At 50.8% G+C, this 22,415-nt stretch overlaps 2 protein-coding genes across 8 annotated transcripts in view; both read left to right on the top strand.

Annotated features, from left to right (window-relative positions):
• Positions 1 to 1,048, top strand: part of CARD10 (caspase recruitment domain family member 10) — a 39,595-nt gene extending 38,547 nt beyond the window's left edge. For all 5 annotated transcript variants that reach the window (XM_038153624.1, XM_038153625.1, XM_038153623.1 and 2 more), the window contains exon 21: positions 182 to 1,048. In XM_038153624.1, the coding sequence (XP_038009552.1) occupies positions 182 to 389 (208 nt within the window). In that variant the 3' untranslated portion in view covers positions 390 to 1,048. The remainder of the gene's footprint in view (positions 1 to 181) is intronic.
• A 4,852-nt stretch (positions 1,049 to 5,900) lies between these two features.
• On the top strand, positions 5,901 to 21,826 carry MFNG (MFNG O-fucosylpeptide 3-beta-N-acetylglucosaminyltransferase). Of its 3 annotated transcripts, XR_005258904.1 has the most exons (9): positions 5,901 to 6,269; positions 10,824 to 10,872; positions 11,395 to 11,497; positions 11,585 to 11,738; positions 12,777 to 12,862; positions 14,137 to 14,302; positions 14,812 to 14,897; positions 15,739 to 15,977; positions 16,622 to 21,826. XR_005258904.1 is itself a non-coding variant. In XM_038153628.1 (8 exons), the coding sequence occupies exons 1-8, from the start codon at positions 5,931 to 5,933 to the stop codon at positions 15,806 to 15,808; spliced, it is 1,053 nt and encodes a 350-aa protein (XP_038009556.1). In that variant the 5' UTR covers positions 5,901 to 5,930; the 3' UTR covers positions 15,809 to 21,826. The 3 variants fall into 3 exon arrangements, 2 of the variants coding, with proteins under 2 accessions (XP_038009556.1, XP_038009557.1); XM_038153628.1 differs by having other exon boundaries at positions 15,739 to 21,826; XM_038153629.1 differs by having other exon boundaries at positions 15,742 to 21,825.
• The last annotated feature ends 589 nt before the right edge of the window (positions 21,827 to 22,415 follow it).

Raw genomic sequence — 22,415 nt, forward strand, 5'->3', positions numbered from 1 at the left:
AGGAGAGAGAAGCCCTGGTCTCTGTTCAGAGACAGAACAAGGATCAGGCAAGAACCCTGGATGTGCTGGGCTTGGTGCTGTGAGGGCAGTAATTCCTTTCTATACGTGTGAGCGCATTCCTGGGGGTTTTGCCACCCCACCTCTTTATGCCGAAGGTAACATTTGTCCCTGTTTTCTGTAGGAGCTTGCTGGGGAAGGCGGGCCAGCGGGACTCGGAGGTGCTGAAGATGTGCCGTGCTGTGGAGCGGGCCCTCCATACCCTGCCGTGCTCCTGGGCCCAAGTGGAGCCCCACGCCTGGAGCCACGCCGAGGAGCTGCCCAAGGTGGTTCGTGGATGCATCTTCCAGGAGCAAACCCGCCCGCTGTGGATTGAGGAGGGCGATGACTGAGTGGGGGGGTAGCAGAGCGGCTACTGCCATCTATTGTCCCCAAGAGCTGAGTCTCAGAGGTCCCTGCCTTCCCAAGCCCCGCCAGGTAGTGTGTTCTTCCTCCCTGAGGGGATGCTGGTAGCAAAGGCCCCCGAGGATAGCCTTTCTCATCCCCTTGAGGGCCACCAAGAGCTAGGAAGTAACAGATAACAGTGCCTCTCCTGTCTGAGCTTTCTGTATTTCATTGGAAAGACATCTTCCACCGTCATGGTAGAAGGAAACCCCTGTGGGCTGTTCCCTGTCACCTTGGGCTGCCCTTGTATGTGGTCAGATTGACAGACAGGGAACGTAGGGGAACTGTGTGGGATCGGGCTGCCTAGGAGCATTTCTCACAAAGATTTCAAGCTCTTGAGCTCTTTTCCTGTCACCACCATCTCCCCTGCCTGGTGGCACTGTGTGCTCCAGGTCCTCTCTTCCCATCTACCTCGTCTCTGGCCCCAAGGCACAGGGAGCATGGCTCATACGCCCATGACCCACTGCGGCTGGAGTGACATTAAGGTTGCAACAAACCCTCGTTTTATAGAAGCGGTACTCTTTATTGCTTGTAAATTATTAATGGAGCCTTTCATTGGCAAACCGCCTGTAAAGGAGAATTAAATACCATTCATAATGGGAATGGGCGGCAGGCTGTGGGCTTGTGTGTTACTGGGAAGGTGTGGGTGATGCACAGTGGGATATTTTTCTCCTCCTTTAGGTGAGATCCAACTGCCCAGCCCTCCAGGGGAAGGAGGGAGCACTGATGTTGCTCTTGTAGGGCAGCAAGAAGTGTGGGGAGAGGACAGGCTAAGTGTGCCACAGACTAAGTCCCCTCTCTTTTCTACTTGGCCCCTGGTTTTCAGTCCCTTGTTCTCCCCAGCACTGATGTTGGTCAGGGTGCTCTAGGAAAGTCAGGGAAAAGCTCACTTGAGTTTTGAATTGTGTCTGGCTGGGGTCCCTAGAGCTTTGCATCCCTCCGTGCCCTGGCTAGCATGACGTGACAAGCCAGCTACCTCACCCTCCTGGGGGGCAGCAAGGAGACTGAGCCCAGCCATGCTGCTAGGAGAAAAGGGGACAGTACCCCTGCAGGGTGGGGTTCTCACCCTGACATGGGGCCAAGAGTGGGTTCAGACTCTGGCAGGGGGAAGATGGAGGCTTTGGGTAGCCACAGCAGTGCTCACTTAAACTGCATGGTCCTGAATCCTGTTATGCAGCCACCATTAGCAGATGCCATAGGAAAGGGGCGCCAGGATACCCACGCTGTGGAGACGTGGTGGTTGTGGTGGTAGGTGATCTTTCCTGAGGCATGCCAGAGGAAAATGAAGTCTGTGGCTCTGGGAGGCTTGGTGCTCTTGGGGCATGAGGTCAGGCAGAGTCTGCTGATGCTGGGGTCAGTGGGAGAAGATGGGCAACCAGCACCAGAGTCGGGTCCTCTCTGTGTCCCCCTGCCCTTGTGGTTTGGCACTGCTGGTGCCATGAACTTGTGAAGCTCTGAGCAAAGATTACCTTGCTGATCTTCACGAGTCCCCTGTGAAGTGTTATTTCAGGCTCTAAACCAGTTGCCTGTGTCTTTTATGAGGACAAGAGAGAAGGGGGGAGGAAAGAAAATGAAGATTTTAACATGCAGTCACTAAAATGTAGAGCAAAGTCCTCCCTCTGCCCTGGAGCCATGCAACTCTTCTCTGAGGGAAGGGGGAGCTGGCATACACAGGGCTCCAGATGAAAGCTCCCAAGTGGCATCGACTCCAGGGCATGCAGCCTGAGCATCCGAGCACAGCCAGTCCCCTGGGAGGGTGCTTGCCCTGCAGGCAAACAAAGTGGGATTCTTGTTGAGCTGATGAGAAGACAAGTCCCAAAACAAGTTCCCATTCACCCTGTCATGGATTTGGAGGTTGGAATTTGCATCTTTGCTGGGGAAAATCATGGATTTGGAGGTTGGAATTTGCATCTTTGCTGGGGAAAAGTAGCACTTGAGTATTCAGGGAAAACACTGTGACTCAGGGCTTGAAACTTCCTGTGTGCCTGCTGGCACTGGGAACCAGCCCCAGCCCTATGGGCTGGGCTGAAGGGGGTTAAAAGCAGCCCCTCCACCTTGGGTAGTCAGGCTGTGCTCCCATCTTAGCCCTTGCTGCCCTCCCAAAGAATCACATCCCCCAGCACTCCCCTGGGCCATCGGTGCTCTCGGCCACAGGGAAAGGGAGGCTGCTGGGAGGCAGGCTGGCACTGCCCAGCTAGCCAAGCAGCAGCAGCACTGCCTCCCCTGCTCCCAGGCTTCTTCCAGGCTCTCCCTTTATGCAGCTTCTCTCCCCTGAGGCTTTCAAAATCCAGCCTTAACTTGTTCTGGACATGGGTGAGAAGTGGAGAAGAGAGCTCCAAGGCATGAAGCCTCTGGATCATGATCCTCTCTGCCCTGCATACCCCAGCCCACCTTTTTTTACCTCCTAGGGGGTGGCTGCCTGCTTGGAGGAATGAGTCATGGGTTAGGTAACAGGCACAATGCAATTAGCAGCCCTGGGCACCAATTACCAGCTGTAACAGCCTTGTGCAAACCCCTGTAAAGAGTCACTGAGAGCAAGATTTCTCTCTCCAGGGAGGGGATTGTTGAGGTGGCACATGTGTGACCCTGGGAAGTCCACAGTGGACCCCTGCCCCATCAGAGTTTTTTGGCACCATGTTCTGTATGAGGTAGCTTCGAATTGTGTTTGTAATGTCTTTTGGGGCCATCACTAAGGGGCCCTGCTTGTGCCACACCTGTGCCTCCCCAATGATCTTCTAAGCCAGAGCTGGGAGGTGCTGCAGGACGCCTTGGAGCTACAGAAGCTTCCTTTACAGGTGCCTGAGGCTGCTGGCATGTGGCTGGAGCACTCAGGGAGGTTAATTTCTGGTTCAGGAGCATTGGCCAGCCATGTGAGCAATCCCAGTCACACCAGGTTCATATTCCTGCAGTAATGTAAGGCCTGAAGGTGAATGACTCCCCCCGTGCCCCAAATCAGTGTAAGAAAGAATCAGTATTCAAAGGGATCTAAAAATAAAACCTGCAGGGACTCTCCAAAGGGATATGGGAGATGCTCTGGAGATGTACTTGCTTCAGGGGAAGGCAGGAGTCTTTGAGACTTAGAGAAATACAGGGGAAGAGGGAAGAGAAGTGCATTCAGTGTTTTCTTCCTTACAAAAGTAAAAAGTTGTAGCCAGGGACAGGGGCAGAGTGAAAGTATGTCTGAGATGTGGAGAAACTGGGCACATGGGTTTAGCCCTGCAGGGAGATCTTCCCTGTGTGCCTGGGGAGTGCCTGTGGCTGGACACACGGTGGGAATGTGGAACAGAGGGACCCTGGCAGGCTGCCCTGCCCCTCTGTTCTAAGGTCCCATCATCTGACATATGCATGGGGCGGGGTGTCCTTTTCCACGTGGAGCCATTCCACACCCCCGCCAATTCTCCTGGGCCCCAACTTATTACTTTTTATTTTTTTGGAATGCTGAGATTGGATGCCCACAGCTTGTAGCTCCCTGAGGAGGCGCTCTGATTTCAGCAGCTTATGTAGAGCACTACCATCCTGCTGTCCCCATGCTTGCTGCACAGGGAAACTGAGATGGGGGCATGCATATCATCCCCCCTCCTGGGCTGGTTGTCTCTCTGGATCTCTCTGGCTACTCTGTAAAGTGGCCTGCAGGTAGTGTGAAGGGGACTGCATGGTCACCTACCCCATGTCTAACTGAACCACCAAAAGCATGCAGCAATCTGTGGTACGTACCCCAAAACTTCCCTTTCATGGTCTCTCTCCTTGTCTTTATCCTCTGATACCCTCATCCCTTGCTGGTACCCAGAGGGCTGGAAGTGAAGGTGGCTCAGGGGAGACCAGTGGTGAAGGTGGGGGGTGGGAAGGAGCTGGAGGTGCCACTTTGCTGCTGTGCCTGCAGGTCTCTGAGGTTTTCCAAAGAGAGGACATTCCCTTTCCTTTCCCAGGGAAAGTGAAGCTACATCTTGGACAGCACGAAAGCCACAAGGGACAAATGGCTGAGCTCAGCCCTGCTGCAGGGGGCAAGGATCTAGGGGGGGTATAAACTCAGCAGTGACACTGCACCCCCTGCTCCCACCCCGTGCTCCCCCAGAAGTGTTCAAGGCCAGGTTTGATGGGGCTCTGAACAACCTGGTCTAGTGAAGGTGTCCCTGCCTATGCCAGTGGGCTTGGAACTGGATGACCTTTAAGGTTCCTTCCAGCCCAAGTAATTTCGTGATTCTACAGCTGAAGGGGTGGCAGTACGCCCTTCCTCATGCTTTTGATTGCTGGTGCGGTGCACCTCTTCCTGTGAGTGTCACTGGTTCTGCAGCCCCCTGGGCAGCAGAATGTCCTCGGATATCCTGGTTGGGGTTGCAGGGCTGGAGGCAGAGGAAAAGGGACCTTCCGGAGCAGAGTCATGCTTTGGGGAGATGGGTGTCAGAAGTGGGGGTCATACCCCAGCTTGAGACTCTGGGGTGTGGCAGCAGGAGGGGCAGCAGGGAACACTCGATCCTGCTTTGGGAGGCAAGCTGGGACGTAAAGGCAGGAGCAGCAACTCAGCTCTGTATCCATAGGAAAAGTTTGGGGCTGAGGGAATTACTGGGGGAAAATCGTTCTTCGCAAGAACCACAGAGGACCCCGCACCTTAACTTCACCAGAGCCCACATCAGTGTCACCATCCCCTCCTCTCTCAAGAGCACCGGGATGAGCAGGGCTGCACACATCGGGCCGAGCTGTCACAGAGAAGCGGGGAAATCAGTCAAGCAACAGGTTTGTCCTCCCAGATCTGCCGTTTGTCCCCTTGCAGGTGTCCCAGAGCGGGGATGCCCTGGGCAGGCAAACCCGCTGTCAGACGCGGGCCTCCCCCTTCTCCATGCTTCCTCCCCGGGGCTGGCGCCCCGCCCCGTGCCCGGAGGCAGGACCGGGGCTGGCAGGAGGGAGCAGGGGCTGGCAGGAGGGAGCAGGGGCTGCGGGGGGAGCAGGGGCTGCGGGGGGAGCAGGTGGCAGCAGCCCCGCCGCACGCTGCACCGCGTCCCTGCCGCCCTGCGCCCGCCTGCTGCCGGAGGCGCTGCTCGCCTCTGTGCGCCGGTGTCTTCTGATGCCCTCGGTCCGGACTTCCCACTGATGGCTCTGATCTCCTTTGCCGCCCCCTCAACACCCAGCCTGGGACACTCGGCGTCTCCGTCGGGAGCAGGGATGCTCGCTTTCCTCCCGGCAGGCTGTGCCAGCCACGTGCCGTCGCCTCGGAGCGTTTTCCAGTCGTGTGTCCCTGCCTCGCTGGGTCAATTGAGCTCTCCGTAGTCTGTGAAAATCCCCTCTGCTTCAGCGGGATCCTTCAGCTCTGCTGACTCTTTGGCTTCCTGGTCTTTGCCCACCCTGTTCCTTGGCCTCATCTGTTCAGACCTTGCTCTTGACTAATCTTGCCCCCTCGGAGGCTTCGAGAGGAGCAGACAGCGTCACGTGGAGGTACAGCAGAGCTTGTCCTTGTTCAGGAGGATACTGGCTGCGGCAGGATCGGTTTGGGAGCCATGGGCCGTCGGCTCATCCGCGGTGTCTCTGGAGCCGCAGTCTTCCTTGCCAGCGTGGCTCTCCTCTCCATGCGGCACCGTGGGGCTCGGGAAGCAGCTCAGTACCCAGGGACCGGGGAGGGGATGTTGGAGAAGCCAGAGCAACAGAGCGAAGGGAGCCCAGAGGGAGCTGGTGGCAGGGGGCAGAAGGACCTCAGACTCCATCCTCCGGCGGTATACAGGACTGAGGGAAGCCTGACACTTGGGGACATTTTCATAGCTGTGAAGACAACCAAGAGGTTTCACCAGAGCAGGATGGAGCTGCTCCTGGACACGTGGATATCCCAGGCCAGTGAACAGGTGAGTGTGTGGATTCTGACTAGAGAGAAGGTGTTAGTAATGGGGCAGGTATGGGGTGTCAGGGTAAGGGGATAAAAGCTAGAGGAAGGGGAGGCTGGGCACTGTAGTGCCCCTCAGTACTTTGCCTCATTTTCTCTATTTCTCACTTCACATTCAAAGCAAGATGCTACCCAGAAAAATGGTTTCACCAGTAGCTGCTTCATGGGAAAGCTTGCTGAAGATGCCATGCCGGACTGAATGCACAGACCGTCCTGTGTCTGTATGAAATGGTGACTTTCCATTTCTCCTGGTGCCATGAGTTTATTGGGTTTGGAGCTGACAGGCTTCCCTGGCCCTTTGTCAGGATGCCTACACTGTGCCTGGGCACCCATTCCCTGGAAAGGTGCAGTGCAGTGAGCAAGAGAACAAGGCAGGCACACTCCTGGAAGACCTCCCTGTTCACCCCCCAGCACATCAGCACAGTCCATACTTCTTGGGCAGGTGCTTTCATGTGCACGATCTTGAAGTGATACGGGTGTATTTTTGACTTTTTCTTTTTTTAAACTGAGGGCCCAATGTTTCCATACTTTGCCAAAACAGTTTGGAGAGTTTCCTTCCTGCTAGAGAAACTGATGTGGGGCACCACATTAGTGGTGCTGTGCAGGCTGGCTTACTGGTGGGCAGGAGTACTCCCCAGAGCTCCGGTGCTTTTCTCCCTCCCTCGCAGAGCTGCTCCTCAAGAAAGAAGAAATGCTGTGGCTGCCCTGAAGGGTGGTTTTTTTGCCTCTGCCTGTGTGTGATGGGTGCCTATAAGGCAAATTCAGGCCCCAGCGAGGAAGGGGGACGGGGGCGGAGGTGCTGGGTAGGAGAGCGCCTGAAGCAATGCAGGGTTTTCTGGGTAAGGGTGGTTTTCCACTTCATGGTGCTGCAACTGTCTGGTCTGCTGCGGTCGTCACAGGAAGCCATGTCCTATTTTGAGCACGCTTCCTCTCCTGGCTGCGTGTCCCTCTCAGCGTCTGAGATGCCCTGCTTCCTCCTGCAGTGGCACTTCTCCTCTCCAGCCAGCTCCAGCCCAGCAGCTCCTTGGAGAAACCAAACCCAACCATGTGGCTGCACTGGCATTAGGATACTGCTCATGGGGCCTTCCCAGTGGGTTTTTAAGGAGAAATTCACTTGTCCCTCCTTTGTTTGACAAATCAGTGCCTGGCTATTCTGCTGATGACAGGAATTAGATACTAGCTCCCCAGACTCATCTGATCCCCTCTGGAATGCGAGCGATGTCCAAACCTTGGAAGAGGTGTTGAATTTTCCATGCTGCTGCCAGACTAAGCAGAAAAATAGGAAGGAAGGGGTAGAGTGGGACTCATTTTTAAACAGAGTTTTTTCAGTGTTACCAATTTTTGTTGCAAAATTGATATTTTCCTTCTCCCTCCTCAATTTTCTGTGTTTTTCTTCTTCTTTTTTACAAAATGGCTTTGAGGGAAGGGGAGTGGGAGCAGAAAGGGAGGTAAAGAGAAGTACATGAAAATCAAAATTTTTTGTAATATATTCCTGCTTAAGGCTTTTTTTAAGTTTACAGGAAGGGGTTAGTTTTGAAAATTTGAAAATATAGAAAGCCTCACTTAGCAAAAAAAAGGGCAGCTTTCAATTTGCAAAGGGCATTCAATTGTTGTGGGGACAGGAATAGTGCACCAGACCTCCTATTATTGAGTCCTTATGGAGAGACATAGGCTTTAGGAACCAGTCCTGGAGAAATTTAGGTCTCAGAAGTCCTGATGTGCAGAGGCTGCCTTCTCCTAGGGCTGATCCAGCATCTCACTGTCTTGCTTGCCTTCAATCATGGCTGGAGACCAATTCAGTGAGTGTTTTTCCACCAGTGGCCAGCAGGGAAATTTTAGCAGCTGGCTGTGTTGCTGATGCCAAGCCTGGCTTCAGAGCTGGATACCTGCATGGTTTCCTCCTGGAGGAAGCAACCCAGACCTCCCAGGTCAGGCTTAGGTGACTGTAACAGGAGGCAGGAACAGCTGTGGTTGAGATGGCAAGGACAGACTGTATGGGAGCTGAATTAAAAATCCTCTGTGTTGGATTCTGTTGGGGTAGAAAATAAGAGAGAGAGGTTGTATCTGAAACTGCTCTGTTTAATCTGAAGACATGCAGTTGGTGAGAGATGGGGAAGTGTGAGATGGGCACTCTTTGCGGGACTATGCTCTGCCTCCTGAGAACTGATCCATGACAAACTTCCCGCTGGAGATAGATGTGAAAGCCATTCTAGTGAAAGGCCTTTTCCTCAGCAAAAGCTTAATCTAAATAGGAGTGTGGATTCTGATGCTTATTGAGCTGGGCAAGATCTTGGAGTGACTTACAGTCTTGGCCCCCTTAGTTTTGATGGAGATAAATCCAGCTTTCTGGTGTGGTTTGGTAATGTGAACTGCTTCTAGCACTTCCCCTCCTTTTAGAAGCCCACACACCCAGCCAATTGGAAGTAAACCTTTGAATGGCCCATCCCGAACTGGCTTTCAGATTTTCAGTGATGTGAATGCAGCCCAGATGTTGAGTCTGTTCTCTGTGCAGGGCACAACAGTAATCCTGCTATGTTTGCATTTTGGAGAGGGCTTCTTCATAGAGGAAGGATACCCTGGGAGCTTAGGCGATGAACATGGCCCTGGATTGTCAGGTTCCACATCTTTATTCCCTTTTGCTAGTTTTTTATTGCTAGGCTATTTCCCCAGTTCGGGGTGAGGAGGTCTCAAAGTCTAGTGTTTATCCATTGCCCAGGCTCTTCTGTTTATGAAGAGCTGCCAGAAAAAGCTGTTCGATACAGTAGCTCCATATCACTGCTTGCACTGCTGTCCAGCAGACATCCTTTCCTACACAGACATCTCCACTCCAGAATGGAGGGATACTTTCTGTGCTTCATCTCTGGCAGCAACTGCTGTGCCAGGTTTCCCACCCTCAGGTATGTGAGGGATGGTGAGACGAGAATGGAGGCAACTGCATTTGCTATTGTGATCTTCTTTTGCACTTCTTTAGCACAGCCAGGTGTGCTATGGAGATCAGAGTTTAAAAGTGACAGAAAATTGGACTTGCCTGGTCCCCTCATATTTACCTTTTCCCAGTTATTTTGGACAGTCTGGTGTTGCCTGTGGTGACAGTGTACTTTCATCCTTGGGTTCCACAGGAACATGTTGGATGTCTGTAAAAAACCCCAAACATTTCTCATCTTGCATCAAGAGAAAACTGGGAGCCTCAGAATATTTTTAAAAGTAGAAAATTTGGAAAAGATGCAACTTGCTATTTTAAGTCAATCAAATGTGATGTTAGACATGTGATATCAAGTTGGTTTTATATCTGTAAGCAAGTAATTTCCAGCAACAATATTTCTTGGGGTTTTTTGTTTTGAAAACGTCAGAAAATTTCAATGGCTTCAGATTTTGTTTCTCTTAAGTTAGAAATATTTGCCATAGTGGAAATTTCTAACCCTGACATGCTGGCAAGGGAAATCCCGTGCCGCTGACAATCCCTGCCTTGTCTGAAGGTTGTGATATGGTCCCCTGACCCAGAGCAGTTCCTTTACCTGAGACTTGGCTAATTGCTGCTTGTCACATGATCCCCTTAAAAGTGGTGTTAACTAAGAGACTTTACTGGTGGGGAGGGGTAGGAATGTGTGCATGCTCCATTGCTGCAGCTCAACTCTTTGAGGGTAATTCAGTGAGTGCTGTAGCTCATCCATCTGAGATCAGGAAACCATCCTGCTGTCACTGCTTGAGCCAGGTACCTCTGAGGGTCCTTCACTGCCTTATTTTCATGTACACAACATTTCTCCTGCTATGTCCTCTAGATAGGGATGTATCTCCCAAATGCTGGGTGGGTGTGGGGAGATGTAGAGACTCATGTCTCCCTGCCTTTGGGAGCAGTGATAGCTCCTGGAGCTGCTGTCTGCCTGCCTTGCTCCCTTTGTGCCTGCGCAGGTGTTGTGTTTAACCAGCCTGTGGGCAGCTGGTGGAGAGACTGTTTATGGCTCGCGACTCCTTTTTCATTTCATGAAAGCTCATTTTCTGCCTGAGGAAAGCTTTTCTCCACCAGCCCTGATCCTCGCCTGGCTCTGAAGAGGGGGAGATGTGCCACATAATGGCAGCAAGGGGGATTAGAGAAGCCTGGGAGTGGAGAAAGAGGAGGAGGAGGGGGCAGAAAGTGGCAGGGGGCTGTGCACACTTCACACACAAGCAGATGTTCTTTTAACCCAAGCATCATTTAACCATAATGCCTTAATTTTTCTACCACTGACACCTAATCCAGGGCTACCTCGCCCCCTCACTCAGTGTCATGGCTCCCCTGTTCCCAAGGCAGTGGGATGGGGGTGAAAACGAAGCCATGCAAGTACTGATGGTTGTGCCCTGCAGGAAGGAGGAGCACAGCCATCCTTCTCTTCATCTGCTGCCTGGGAGTGGGTACAGCAGCAGAGGACCGAGTGGGGTAACCCTGTCAAGTGTGTCCAGCTGTGGGAGGAAGAAGTGGGCAGCCAGGAACAGCACCAGCTCCATCCCTGAGAGTAATCTCTTTTCCTTGTTTCCCCAGACCTACATCTTCACTGATGAAGAAGACGGTGCCTTGAAAAGGAGAATGGGTAATGACCTATCCTATGACACCACCTTCAGCCCCTACTCTACCTTCAGCCCCTGAACTGTCCTGGTCTTGAGAGGGGGTCTGGTGTGAGGGCTGGCTGTCCTGTACCAGCACTGCCCATTGAAATATGTCCCTTGCCTTGTCCTGTGGTGGTGATGGTTTGGTGAAGTTGGCTTACCCAGGGCATGCAGGCGACTGGAGACAGGGTGCTGTCTGCTTGAAAGCATGCATCCATGGGTAGAAGTGGCACATAACAGAGCCCCTCAATCTCTGCATCACGGTTGGCAGTGGGCAGGGTGGAAGTGTGGATGGCACGCGTCCTAGTCTTGGCCAAGTTGCTTGGCTCTGTCCATGTTTCGTCTCCTGGTAGGGGGAGGAGTGGAACCTGTGTCGCCATGGCCTTGGATGCCTTTTTGGGGGCCATGAAGAGACTGTCTGTGAACAAACCCCTTCCTTCCTGCCCAGATGTCCTCCCTGTGACCATGCAAAGTGGGCTGGCTCTGAGCTTTCCTTCCTCTGGCAGGTGGCCATGTGATCTTCACCAACTGCTCTGCCGAGCACAGCCACCTGGCCCTGTCCTGCAAGATGGCTGCAGAGTTCAACGCCTTCCTGGCCAGTGGCCTGAGGTGAGGTAGGGCTGCTGTGGGAGGACCCCTGAGAGCAAGAGGCAACCTCCTTACTGCACACTCCTTGTGTCTTCCTGTCTGCCCCAGCTGGTTTTGCCACTTGGATGATGACAACTACCTGAACCCTCGGGCGCTCCTGAAGCTCTTGTCCTCCTTCGCGGAGACATGGGATGTTTACCTGGGCAAACCCAGCCTGAACAGACCCATCCGGGCCTCTGAAATGCTGCCAAACAACCAGACGGTACAGCCTGTGGTGGTGGTGGTGTGGGGGCAGTGGGTTGTTTTGGTGCTCTGGCTCGCATTTGTCGTGGTTTAACCCCAGCCAGCAGCTAAGCCCCACCAGCTGCTTGCTCACACTCCCACCAGAGGGAGTGGGGAGAGAATCGAAAGGGCAAAAGGTAGAAAACTTGTGGGTTGACATAAAGACAGGGAAAGCAAAAGCCGTGTACACAAGCAAAGTAAAACAAGGAATTAAGTCAGTGCTTCCCATGGGCAGGCAGGTGTTCAGCCACCTCGAGGAGAGCAGGGCCCCATCACATGTAATGGTGATTTAGGAAGACAAACACCATCACTCCAAATGTCCCTCCCCTTCCTCCTTCTCCCCACACTTTATATACTAAGCATGGTGTCATATGGGCTGGAAAATCCCTTTGGTCAGTTGGGGTCACCTGTCCTGGCAGTGTCTCCTCACAACCTCCTCTGCACCCCCAGTTTCTTCACCAGTGTGGCAGTAGGAAAGCAAAAAAGGCCTTGGCTCTGTGTAAACCCTGCTTAGTAATAACAAAAACATCTCTGTATTGTCAATGCTGTATTCAGCACAAATCCAAAACACAACCCCACACCGGCCACCGTGAAAAAAGTTAACTCTACCCTGGCCAAACCAGCACAGTATTGCAAGGAGAGACAGGTCCCAAGAGGAATGACAACAGCTGAAAACTTGCCATCTTGTCTAAACATGGCTGTAGGGTGTTGACTAAATTTGATCATCCAAGGGGCATTGCAGCTCTCCTTTGGATACATGTCTGACTGGACAAAAGCCTGCCCTAGGCACCCCACCTGTTGCTGCCAGCAGGAGCAACTGGCTGTTCCAGTTATGAGGAAGTGAAAATCCATGCTGTACTACGAGAAAGTCCTTCCTCTGGGCAGCAGTCAGGGGGCTGGGGTGACAACAGGGCTGTATTTGTCCTGACATCAAAGCCAGGTTTCCAGCATTCCCACTTCTGGGAGTACGGTATTGTCTGAGCCTCTGCCATTGATTTTCTCTGGTGTTTCTCTCCAGAAATCCGTGCGCTTCTGGTTTGCCACGGGAGGCGCCGGGTTCTGCATCAGCCGCAAGCTGGCGAGGAAGATGGTGCCCTGGGCCAGGTGAGCTGGGGAGCGTGGGAGCCTTTGGGGATGAGCAATGTGGCTGCACATTAATTCCTGGTAGTGTCAGACCTGGATTTGTGCATGTGGTGTTTGCAAAGGTGCAGAGTGCTGTGTGCTGCATGTCTGCAAGATGTGAGACTGGAGGAAGGATGTAGTGGGTGGGTCTGCCAACTGAAAACTGGCAAGAGCAGGCACATCAGTAAACATGGTCACAGGATCATCTACTCCTCTCTCCCCATCTCCTTAAGGCTCTTGATTACTCCCCACACTCCTTCCCATCCCTTCCAGCTTTGTCTGACCCTTTTCCCATCTGCCGATCTCATCTCCCCTTCATCTGCCTCTTTCCAGCTTTCCGTACCTCCCTCCTGAGCTAATTTGCTAATTTTCTGTTCCCTCACCCCAAACCCTCTTTGGCTTCTCAAGTGTGCACTGTCATTTCCTCAGCTTGATGCATGGAGAACAGAGGTAGGTCCCAAGGTGTTATCCCAGCCTAGAACAAGATGATGCCCTAGGTTATACCACAGGCACATACACTGGTGGGCATTGGCTGTGCCTTAACAAGCCTTAACCAGATCTGAGCATACCCAGAAGGACAGATCTCATCCACACCAGGTGGCTGCTTTAGCCAAATCCCCAGATAGGTATTTTATGGTAGACCCAGTCAAGAGGATGATCTGTGATGTAGGGTAAAGTGAAAGTGACACAGATAGACAATGCCTGACCTGGCATAAATTCTGCCACTACTGTTTTTAAAATGCTTAAAACACATTTCAGTTTGCTGGGGGTTGTTGTAGTAGACAGTGCTTCATACTCTGTAAATAATTCCAGTTCCAGAAGCCTTCAAATTTGGTTTATCCTGTCATCAGAAGGTGGCCAAGTATGGGGCGTTACATTACAGTAGATGGCTTATCCAAGCTACATGTCCTGGTTTTACTTCCCTGTGAACCTGGCCATGTGCTCCCACTGCTTCTCTTGTGGTGGCTTGTCTGACCCCCCAGGGGCTCAGTGCACTTCACCAAACACGTGAAGTGACTCAGGGAAGTCTGTCAGCTCTCTGCATCAGCTTACCAAGGGCCTGGATTATGTATCAGGGACACCATGGCCAGGAATGATGAAAGAGCAAGCCCGTTCCTGAGTATGTGCAGGTGGAACTCAGGGATTTCTTGCCTGGTTACAGGATTTACTCTGGTTTTCAGTAATCTCCTGCCTGAGTGGATGCCTACATCTGCCCCTACCCTTTTCCTAACCCATGCAGCCCTACTCTCTTCCAGTGGCAGGAACTTCCTGAGCACTTCCGAGCTCATCCGCCTGCCGGATGACTGCACCGTGGGTTACATCATCGAGTGCAAAGTTGGTGGGCAGCTGATTCCCAATGCACTCTTCCACTCCCACCTGGAGAACCTGCAGCTCATCCCCACCTCTCAGCTCCTGCAGCAGGTGAGGAGGGGAAAGGAAGCAAGAGGGAGGTGTGTGAGGAAAGAGGAGTGGAAGGAAGCTTACAGGCACGTTGTTCTCTTGATGGCAGTGATGTGCATTGAATCAATCATCTGCTCTTCTGGGGAGGCTTTCCTGACAAATGCTTCTTTGAAATAAGGAGAAGATGTTGCCTGCAGCACAGCTGCCAGTCACAGTGCCCTGGGATTAGTGGAGGGGAGCACACGTAGGGGGAGTGATGGGAGGATTGAGGGCATCCCTGGGAGAATGTGGCACAAGGACAAGCAGCAATGCTGATTGATTGGGAAAGGGCCTTTGACATGGCACTCTGTCTGCCTTGCAAAGGACTAGTAGGGTGGATCATCATGGGAAAGAAGACAGGAGAGATGTGGAAGGCAGAGGCTAAGCCAGCAGAGAAAGAACTAGAATGGGAGTTTTTGTCATCCACAGCAATTTCCTTGCTCCTGAACTCATCTCGTTCTCTCTACTCCTTTCTCACCACTGCTTTGTAGGTCACCCTCAGCTATGGTGTGTTTGAGAACAAACTCAATGTCATTGAGCTGAGCGGCCCCTTCTCACCCCAGGAGGATCCCTCAAGGTATGGGATGTGAGTGCTCTGGGTGTTGCTGCTGTGTGAGCCCTCAGACAACAGGCTGGGAGGGGGAGGCAGCCCAAAGGGGTGCAGGAGGACTAGAGGGAGGGACAGGAACCTTAAAATCACATGGCTTATTGGATGAGGGGCACCCCAGCATTAAGCTATTTGTGAAAGCTTATAAACATTGCAAACCTTTTTGGGTGAGTGGGAAGAAACGAAGCATTTAAAACATTTTATTTGGACAATGCCTAAGCCAAAAGTATTGCTGTTTATTTCCCATTTTGAGACTGAACAAGCTAACCTTTTACCTCAGGGACAGGAACAGAAATGTTCTTTTAAACTCAGGAAAGGAAATTCTGCTTGTTTTTTCATTTTATGCTTTGCTGAGAAAAATGAAGGGAAAAAAGAAAAAGGTTCACTTCAGGCTGACTGCAAACAAAACTGTTCTTTGATATACCTTCTCCTCTTTGAGTGAACAAACCTAAAGTTGTTATTTGCAGAGCTTGAGTAGGAAGATCCTGGCTGGAGATAGGAGGGGTGGGAAGCAGGTAGGTGATGAAAAGAGCATCAGCAGAACCATGTAGCAGGGGCTGGTGCAGTACCCATCTCCCTGCCTGTGATCAGGGTGAGCTGTGGGCCTGGGCTCCATGGGCTAGAGCATCATTTGGGTATCAGAGGGAGGCTTTGCTGAGAAAAGACATCTTGGGGTGAACAACCAGTCCTGAGCTCTGTGGTGCAGGGTGGGCACCTGATATGGAATGGCGTGTGAGGGAGAGGCCTCCCATCTTCTAGCTGTGTGCTGGTGTAAAAACTGTCCTCTTACCTTACTTTGCTTTCTCCCCAGCAGGTTTCGATCCCTCCACTGCCACCTCTATCCCAACACCTCCTGGTGCCTGCAGGCTGTTGGCTGGTGATGCCTGAGCCTCAGCTGCAGCGATCCAGGTGACACCTGTTCACCTGTAGGGAGTGGAACACTGAAGAAGCTTGGTGCTCCCAATTTCACCTTCACCCTGGTGGTCTTGGCGCTCTGCGATGGCTTTCTTGGTCCTCGCTCAGTTCTGGTGACACAGGACAAGAGACAAGGTCTGATCCAAAGATGGATAAGATGAATGAATGAGCTTCTCATCTGAGCTGGGATATGTGCAAGGGATGGGAGCAGTACGCCTTCTGAGCAGATCAAGGATCGGATAGTGACTGCTGGGCATTTGGGTAGAGATGAGGACTTGCTGCTGCTGCTCTGTGCCCTGGCTGCATCTTGCTGGACTAGAAAGGCCCTGTGTGTGCATGTCTGATGCCCCGCTCCTGGTAGGTGGCAGCATGTCATGGCTCCAGGCTCTCTGAGGAGGGCCTCTTCCTCCACATCGGTGCTTTCCCGGCTGCCCACACTTTGCAGCCACAGACCTGCTGAGTCTCTGCATAGTCAAAGTCTATAGAAATGGAAAATATGACCATTTTTGGGCTGAATGAATCCTGGAAAAGCATAGTCCTTGCTCAACAGGGGAGAGATGGGCAGGAAGTACAAAGAATTAGGAATCCCCTGCTCTGCTGGGACAAAAGAGAGAGCATGGAGTAAGGGAGCCATGGGGAAACTGAGTGAGATGGGGATGGTTTCCGCATTGAATGTTGAAGGTCTGATCTTGTATGGTGCTGCATTATTCCTCTCCTTTTACCTTCTTGATGTGGGGTCAGGATAATCTCTTGCTCTAATTACCAACCTGTCGTCTCAGATTAGAGTCCAGCTCCTGTCTGTGAGAAGAGACATAAAGGATTAGAGCTGGCTGAAAGAGAGGAGGAAGGAAGAGATGGAGAAGGAGCGCTCAGGAGCGGATTAGAGGTTACAGCTTTATAATCTTTTCTGTCCCCCAACCAAAAAAATTAAGTCATGAAGGAATGGAAACAGCAAGGCAAAGAGCTTTTTATCTTTGTGGGGCTTCCCTCTAGATGCCAATAGCAGCTTTCTGCCTTCCTGCTCTCCCTGCAGAGCGTAACAGGGGGAAGGAGTGGACCCAGAGAGGTTACAGGCTTTCTGGCATGTTTGTGAAGGGTCCTTTTCTCAATACAGTGCCCAGTGTGAAAGCTGGGCAATGGTCCTTGCTGGGAAATGAACTTTGGCATCATTTTGTCCTTATACACACAGTTAAGTGGCTGGGGGAGGGTTTTGCAGGGAAACCTGGAAGGCAGAGAGGCTGCTTTAAATGGCAGGTGGTGCCACAAACAGGTATTTTTCTTTAAAGAGTATTTCAAAACAGACTGCTGGGATCTGTGAGAGATCCTGTAATCTCCAGATGAAAGAACAAATGCCCTTTCTCTAAAGAGCTGCTCAGCTTTGATGCTGCTGATGTGACTAAGCCTGCTGCTGGTGGGCTGGAAGAGCCAAAGGCGACTGTCACTATGGCTTTGCCGTTTTGAAAACTGGCCACTTTGTCACCTCCTACAACCCCCAAGCACCAGCATCTCCTACACAGTGCGCACAAAGTTTAAAGGAAAGACGTCAGAAGGACCTTCCACCTCTGCGAAGGGGGATCTAGAAGGAACGAGCACTTTAATTTCTGGAAAAAAATGGAAGGCAGGAGCCTGCAGAGCTGTTTTCCAACCTGGTCATTCTTACTGGCATTTAGTCAGCTTGTGTAGCAGCACACAGCCTTGCTTTCTTCTGTTGCACAACAGGCCTGTGAAGTAGAAGTTCATCATGAGCAGGCACAGGAGCGAGCTGATGCCAGTGACCATTCCTTGAATTGTGGAAAGCCCTTGGCTCACACGGCTATGGCAGCCAAGAATCCACATGGCACAAAACAGGGACATAGCTATTGGATGAGGGATGCAGCACCAAGAAGTCCTGCCCCACGGGACTAGTGGTTTGGGTGCAACCAGAAGATGAAATACACTTTTGTGAGAAGGAATGAATCTTCAAGAGAAACCTACACTACTTGGATATTTCATTTTTCCCCATTCAGATTTTCAGCTGATGTTAATAGAGACTTTGAGTTAAAAAGCTGGTCTTGGCTGTAGATGTCCTGGTGACAATCAGAGCAAAATGTGATTCATGTGAAGAAACTGTTACAGCAGCTTCACTTCCCTGGGGTAAAAGCAAAGCAGAGAAACTGAAAGCTTGCTTTGGATCCTGGCTTCAGCTGGTCTGAATTGACCTGGTGCCTTTTGCATGGTTGAAGATCAGATGTTAAATGGGTTGAATCCTTGAGTGGCTGCATGGGGACCCGTTTAAGACTGGGTTTCCTTGCTGGAGCAGTTAAGTGCCACTTTTGTGGAAAATGTGCTTCTCATAAGGAAACAGAACAGATGAGAAGATGTCTGGGGCAGGCCATCTCTTGGGCCATAGAGAAATGAATGACAGAAAAGTCCTGCTATGCCTGTGACGACAATACGCTGGAAAGAGAATAGCTTCTGAGTCGACAAAAGAAACCAGGTTTTCTCTAAGAACAGAGAGACAGCTTAATGGGACGCTCACCGCATGAAAGCTGATCAACGTTAAAACATGAGTTAAAATTAGTTTCAGGAATGGTTCCTGCCCCTGGGGCTTGCTGTCAGATATTGTGGTTTTACAGTCTCATTTTCCTAGTTTATTAAAATGTTTAGCTGCTTGGGAAAATGAGAAACAATCTCATGTGAAACTTTTCAGGGGGCTGTCTTCTTTTATTCTCTTTCTCTTGGTGTAACAAAGATTTTGGAAAGGTTCCACTGGGTCTATTAAATTTGTATTTTCTTCTTTTTAATTTTTTTTAATATCTCTACCTTTCTCTAGCTCACACTTACTTTTCTCATTGCAGGGAAAAAAAAAAGAAACCTCTCCCAAGAACGAAAAGGAATGGAGACATGGTCTTTATATTTTACTGGGAAAAATGGGGTCAAAGTCAAGGGTGTTGGCATGACCCTGCTGTTGTACAACATTAAGTGTAGTTCAAGGTTTCAAGTACAGACACCTCTGCCTGCCCAACACCATAGCAACCAACACTATTAATGATGTTTAAGCTGTGTACTGAAAATTCAGAAAAAGGAGAAGGAGGGGGAAAAAAAGCAGTTACAGTATTTGAAATGTAAAATATTAAGTAAGGCTTTCATGTTAACAATATCTTTTCTTCACTTTCCCCTTAGCGTCAAGAATTTTTATAAGAAAAGTCCTATTTGACAGTGCAAAAAAAATGCTAATGACTATCCTTTCTTTAGGGGAAAAGAAGTTAGTTGAAATAGGTGGTAAAATGCAGTTGTTGCTCAAGATTTGAAGGGGAGAGAGAAGAATAGCAACAGTAGACAATGGTTCTGTCTCTGGTGCCAACTCCTCTTAACAGCTCTGCTGCCAAAGAAAAACAGATTCCTGAGCCACTGTGGGATTTGCCCAACTTGTACCCAGATTGCAGCCTTCAGCTCTCTCCCCAGGCTTCTTACTAAGGAAGCAGCCTTCAAAAGGTGAGCAGTTTATCAAACAGAAGTCAAAGGATGAGAAATGGGAACAGGAAGAAAGGAGATGGGAAGGAGAGAAACCATCAAGCAAGGCCTTGGAGGAGTATGGTAGTTTTAGCAGTGCATTGAAAGTGCTGTTTGGGGGCTGCCCAGCAAGAGCAGGAAAGGGGGTGTTGCCTGGCCCCCCAGGTCTGGATTTTTTTTTGTGATCAGGGCAAGTGCAGCTCACCAATGCCACTGAGGATGCCAGCCTGTGAGACAGAGTCCACCTTGGAAGAGGAGAGATCAGTTTTGCTGGCCCTGAACCTCTTCTTTTTTTTAAACACTCCAGATAAGTCAGTGGCTTTTCATCAGTGTTACAGTCACTTGCTTACAACAGATTTAGCTTCTCAATTTACTTCTTCCGCCCTTGCTTACAATGCAGGCTTTTCAGATAGTCCAGAGTGAGATCAGCAACTCTTTTGATTAATTTGTTAAATTTCTTTTGTCTTCAATCTCTGAAAAACCCGACTTGACAGCTGGCTCTATACACTTCTGGGATGGATGGAAAGCTGAAGGAGGGTGGGTGACTGCTCCGTTCAGTAAGTGCATGGTCACAGGGAAGCATGGACCATCCTTACGTTTTTCCTTGAGGAACCTGCTAGCAGTTGGTGCCTGAGATGGAATCTCAGACTAACTGGAACTTTCTCCTCTGCCAAATAGTGCTCATCATGTGGCTCCACTGAAAAGAATGCAAAGGTTGCCATAGACATAAGCAAGGCCAGGAAGAAGAGCAGCATCATAAATGTTAAAGTAACAGTGCCTGTTCTCACCAGCTGCTGCAGGATTTTTTTCCTGTAGAATTTCTGCCTAAATACCTGGGATGCTAAAGGAGTGCAGAACTGAGCTGTTGTTGCTCAGATGACATTGCCTTTTAAGGCTGTTCCTTGACAGCCTGAGGTTTTTTTTCCCTTCCCGTTTCATCCAGCTTGAACTCCAAGAAAGCTGGGAACTTACCTTTCTCCCTGTTTGAACTGTAAGTGATTAATTACAGACCCCAAGAATGGGTTCCTTGCCTATCTCTCGTGTTTAAATTGCCTTCCAGGATTTTGTGAGGCTAAGGAGCCTCTTCCGATTTTACAGCTGACTGTGCCTTGGTTAAGTCTCTCGGTTTTCTTGGGAGCTGCATCTGATCCATAATGAACTTTAGGAACAAATTAAACAGGATTTGCTGGCCCTGACTCTTCTGCCACTGCCTGAAAACAAGACAGTGTTGATTTTAGCAGTGTAGGAAGATGAAGTGTGATGAAACAGAGTGTTTGGATGGGGAGAGATGCTGCTATTCTGAAACCCTGCTCTCCCCATCCCACCCCAGAAGTGGGGCACAGAGAGAGCCCGCAGCTGGTGCCTTTGGCCACGTTGTATCAGACAGAGGATAAGCCGTGGAATATCCAGCAATTGCACTGGCAAAGAATCCAGAAGCCCTGGTTCTGAGCCAAGGCAAGCCTGTACTTCGTGCTGGACAGGGTGCCTACTCTGAATTACTTATAAGCAGGGACAGGGTGAGGAAAGAGGAGAGGGCTTACAGGATCGATTAGGCAGTATTGTTATGTCTAAGCAAGGAGAAGATGATGCTTTTTGGGCCGGGGAGGGGCAGAGTTCAGGAGCAGAGTTTCCACCCAGAAATACCATGAAGATCTGAAAGATTTTTGGTATAAGCACATGTGAAGGGAGAGGTGAGGGATGAAGCAAGTGGTTTGGATAAGAGAAAGAACCAGAGAAAAAAAATCTACATTCTCTTAATGGCTGTGCTGGCAAATAATAATTGGTACTGGTGACCAGTACCATCGGGCTTAGGGTTCAAAAAAAAAGAGGGGAAAGACAGAAGGAAAAACATAAGGACTGCTTCCCCTCTCCACACACTCGTTACTGGCTGGTGCTTTCTCACTCATGGCCCTCCCAGTAGCATAGGAGGAGATATGGGGCTGGCAAAGAGCATCAGCTTCTACTCTGTGCTACGTCTTCTGCCTGAGCATACCCCACATAACTCAGCTTCCGTGAGCACTGGGAGAAGGAGCAGGCTGGGACAATGAGCAGGATGGATGTGCTGACAAGCGTCTGCCCCTTCCACACTGCCCCACCTTTCCCACATCACCATCAGTTTTGGCTGGAGTGAGGCTGACTGTAGAGGCTGGCAAAGCTCTCTGCTTGCCACGGTGTTTTTTCTACAGGGGAGAAGCACCTCTCTGGTCTCTCTGACTTGTTTCTCATGGTGTGGGGTGCTGACAGAGTCTTGGTGCAGCTGGTAGGGAGAGCAGCTCCCCCCACACCCTCTTCTTTCTCCCTGGCATTCAGCTGTATTGGACGGTGTCTGTTTTTAGCAAAAGTCGCAGATTCAACAGCTGAGCTGATTTTCCAAAGGGACATATAAAACAAACAGCCTGCCATCTGCTCTATTGTCCTGGAATAGCGGCTTGGAGAGTGGGGGAGAGGGAAGGAGGGGAATGAGAGGAATGAGAAGGGGACTGGGGGGGAGAGGGTGGGAAGGAGTGGGAGTAGAAAAGAGGAAAAGGCAGAAAGGGGAGGCAGGGAGGTCGTGGCAGAGAGGGGAGGCTAAAGGAAGAGAGAGAATGAAGGACACAAACAGAAAGGAAAGCTGCGTGGAAGTGGGGATTTGTTGAGGGGAGAGGACCAGAGACAGGCATGGGGGCAAACAGGGCTTGCTTGGGATCACCCTGGCTGGATTCCTCAGCCCTATGAGCCACAGAGGCAGGCAATAGGAGCACCCCAGTCCTTGCTGAGCCAGAGTCTGACTGCAAAATAAACAAACTGGACATGGTGGCTCGGATAATCACTCCACCCACTCAGTCCTGCCTGCTGCACACCCCCACCTCTGCGCTGACTTTTATTGAATGCCGCAGGGCAGGGATTGAACTCCAGGTTTGGCAGTAGAGTAAATAACAGCAACATTGGTCTCTCTGGCCTGGGAGGGAGGAGGGCTGGTTTTAATCAAAGGTAAATAACAGTCAGGATTGTCTGAACCTTAATCCAATTTCCTAGAACTGGAGAATAATATTCCAACTTCAATGTGTGGCACTGGCCACCAGAGAAGGATGGCTACTCAGC

The sequence above is a fragment of the Motacilla alba genome, chromosome 1A (genome assembly GCF_015832195.1).
Source record: "Motacilla alba alba isolate MOTALB_02 chromosome 1A, Motacilla_alba_V1.0_pri, whole genome shotgun sequence".
In the NCBI taxonomy this organism is placed as follows: Eukaryota; Metazoa; Chordata; class Aves; order Passeriformes; family Motacillidae; genus Motacilla; species Motacilla alba.

What these genes read in the sequence shown, in the direction of transcription:
- MFNG (XM_038153628.1), top strand. Translation starts at nt 5,931, where the DNA reads ATGGGCCGTCGGCTCATCCGCGGTGTCTCTGGAGCCGCAGTCTTCCTT. An exon ending in TATCCCAGGCCAGTGAACAG is followed by an intron (nt 6,270 to 10,823) that starts GTGAGTGTGTGG and finishes TTGTTTCCCCAG; the next exon opens with ACCTACATCTTCACTGATGA. An exon ending in CCTCTCAGCTCCTGCAGCAG is followed by an intron (nt 14,303 to 14,811) that starts GTGAGGAGGGGA and finishes ACTGCTTTGTAG; the next exon opens with GTCACCCTCAGCTATGGTGT.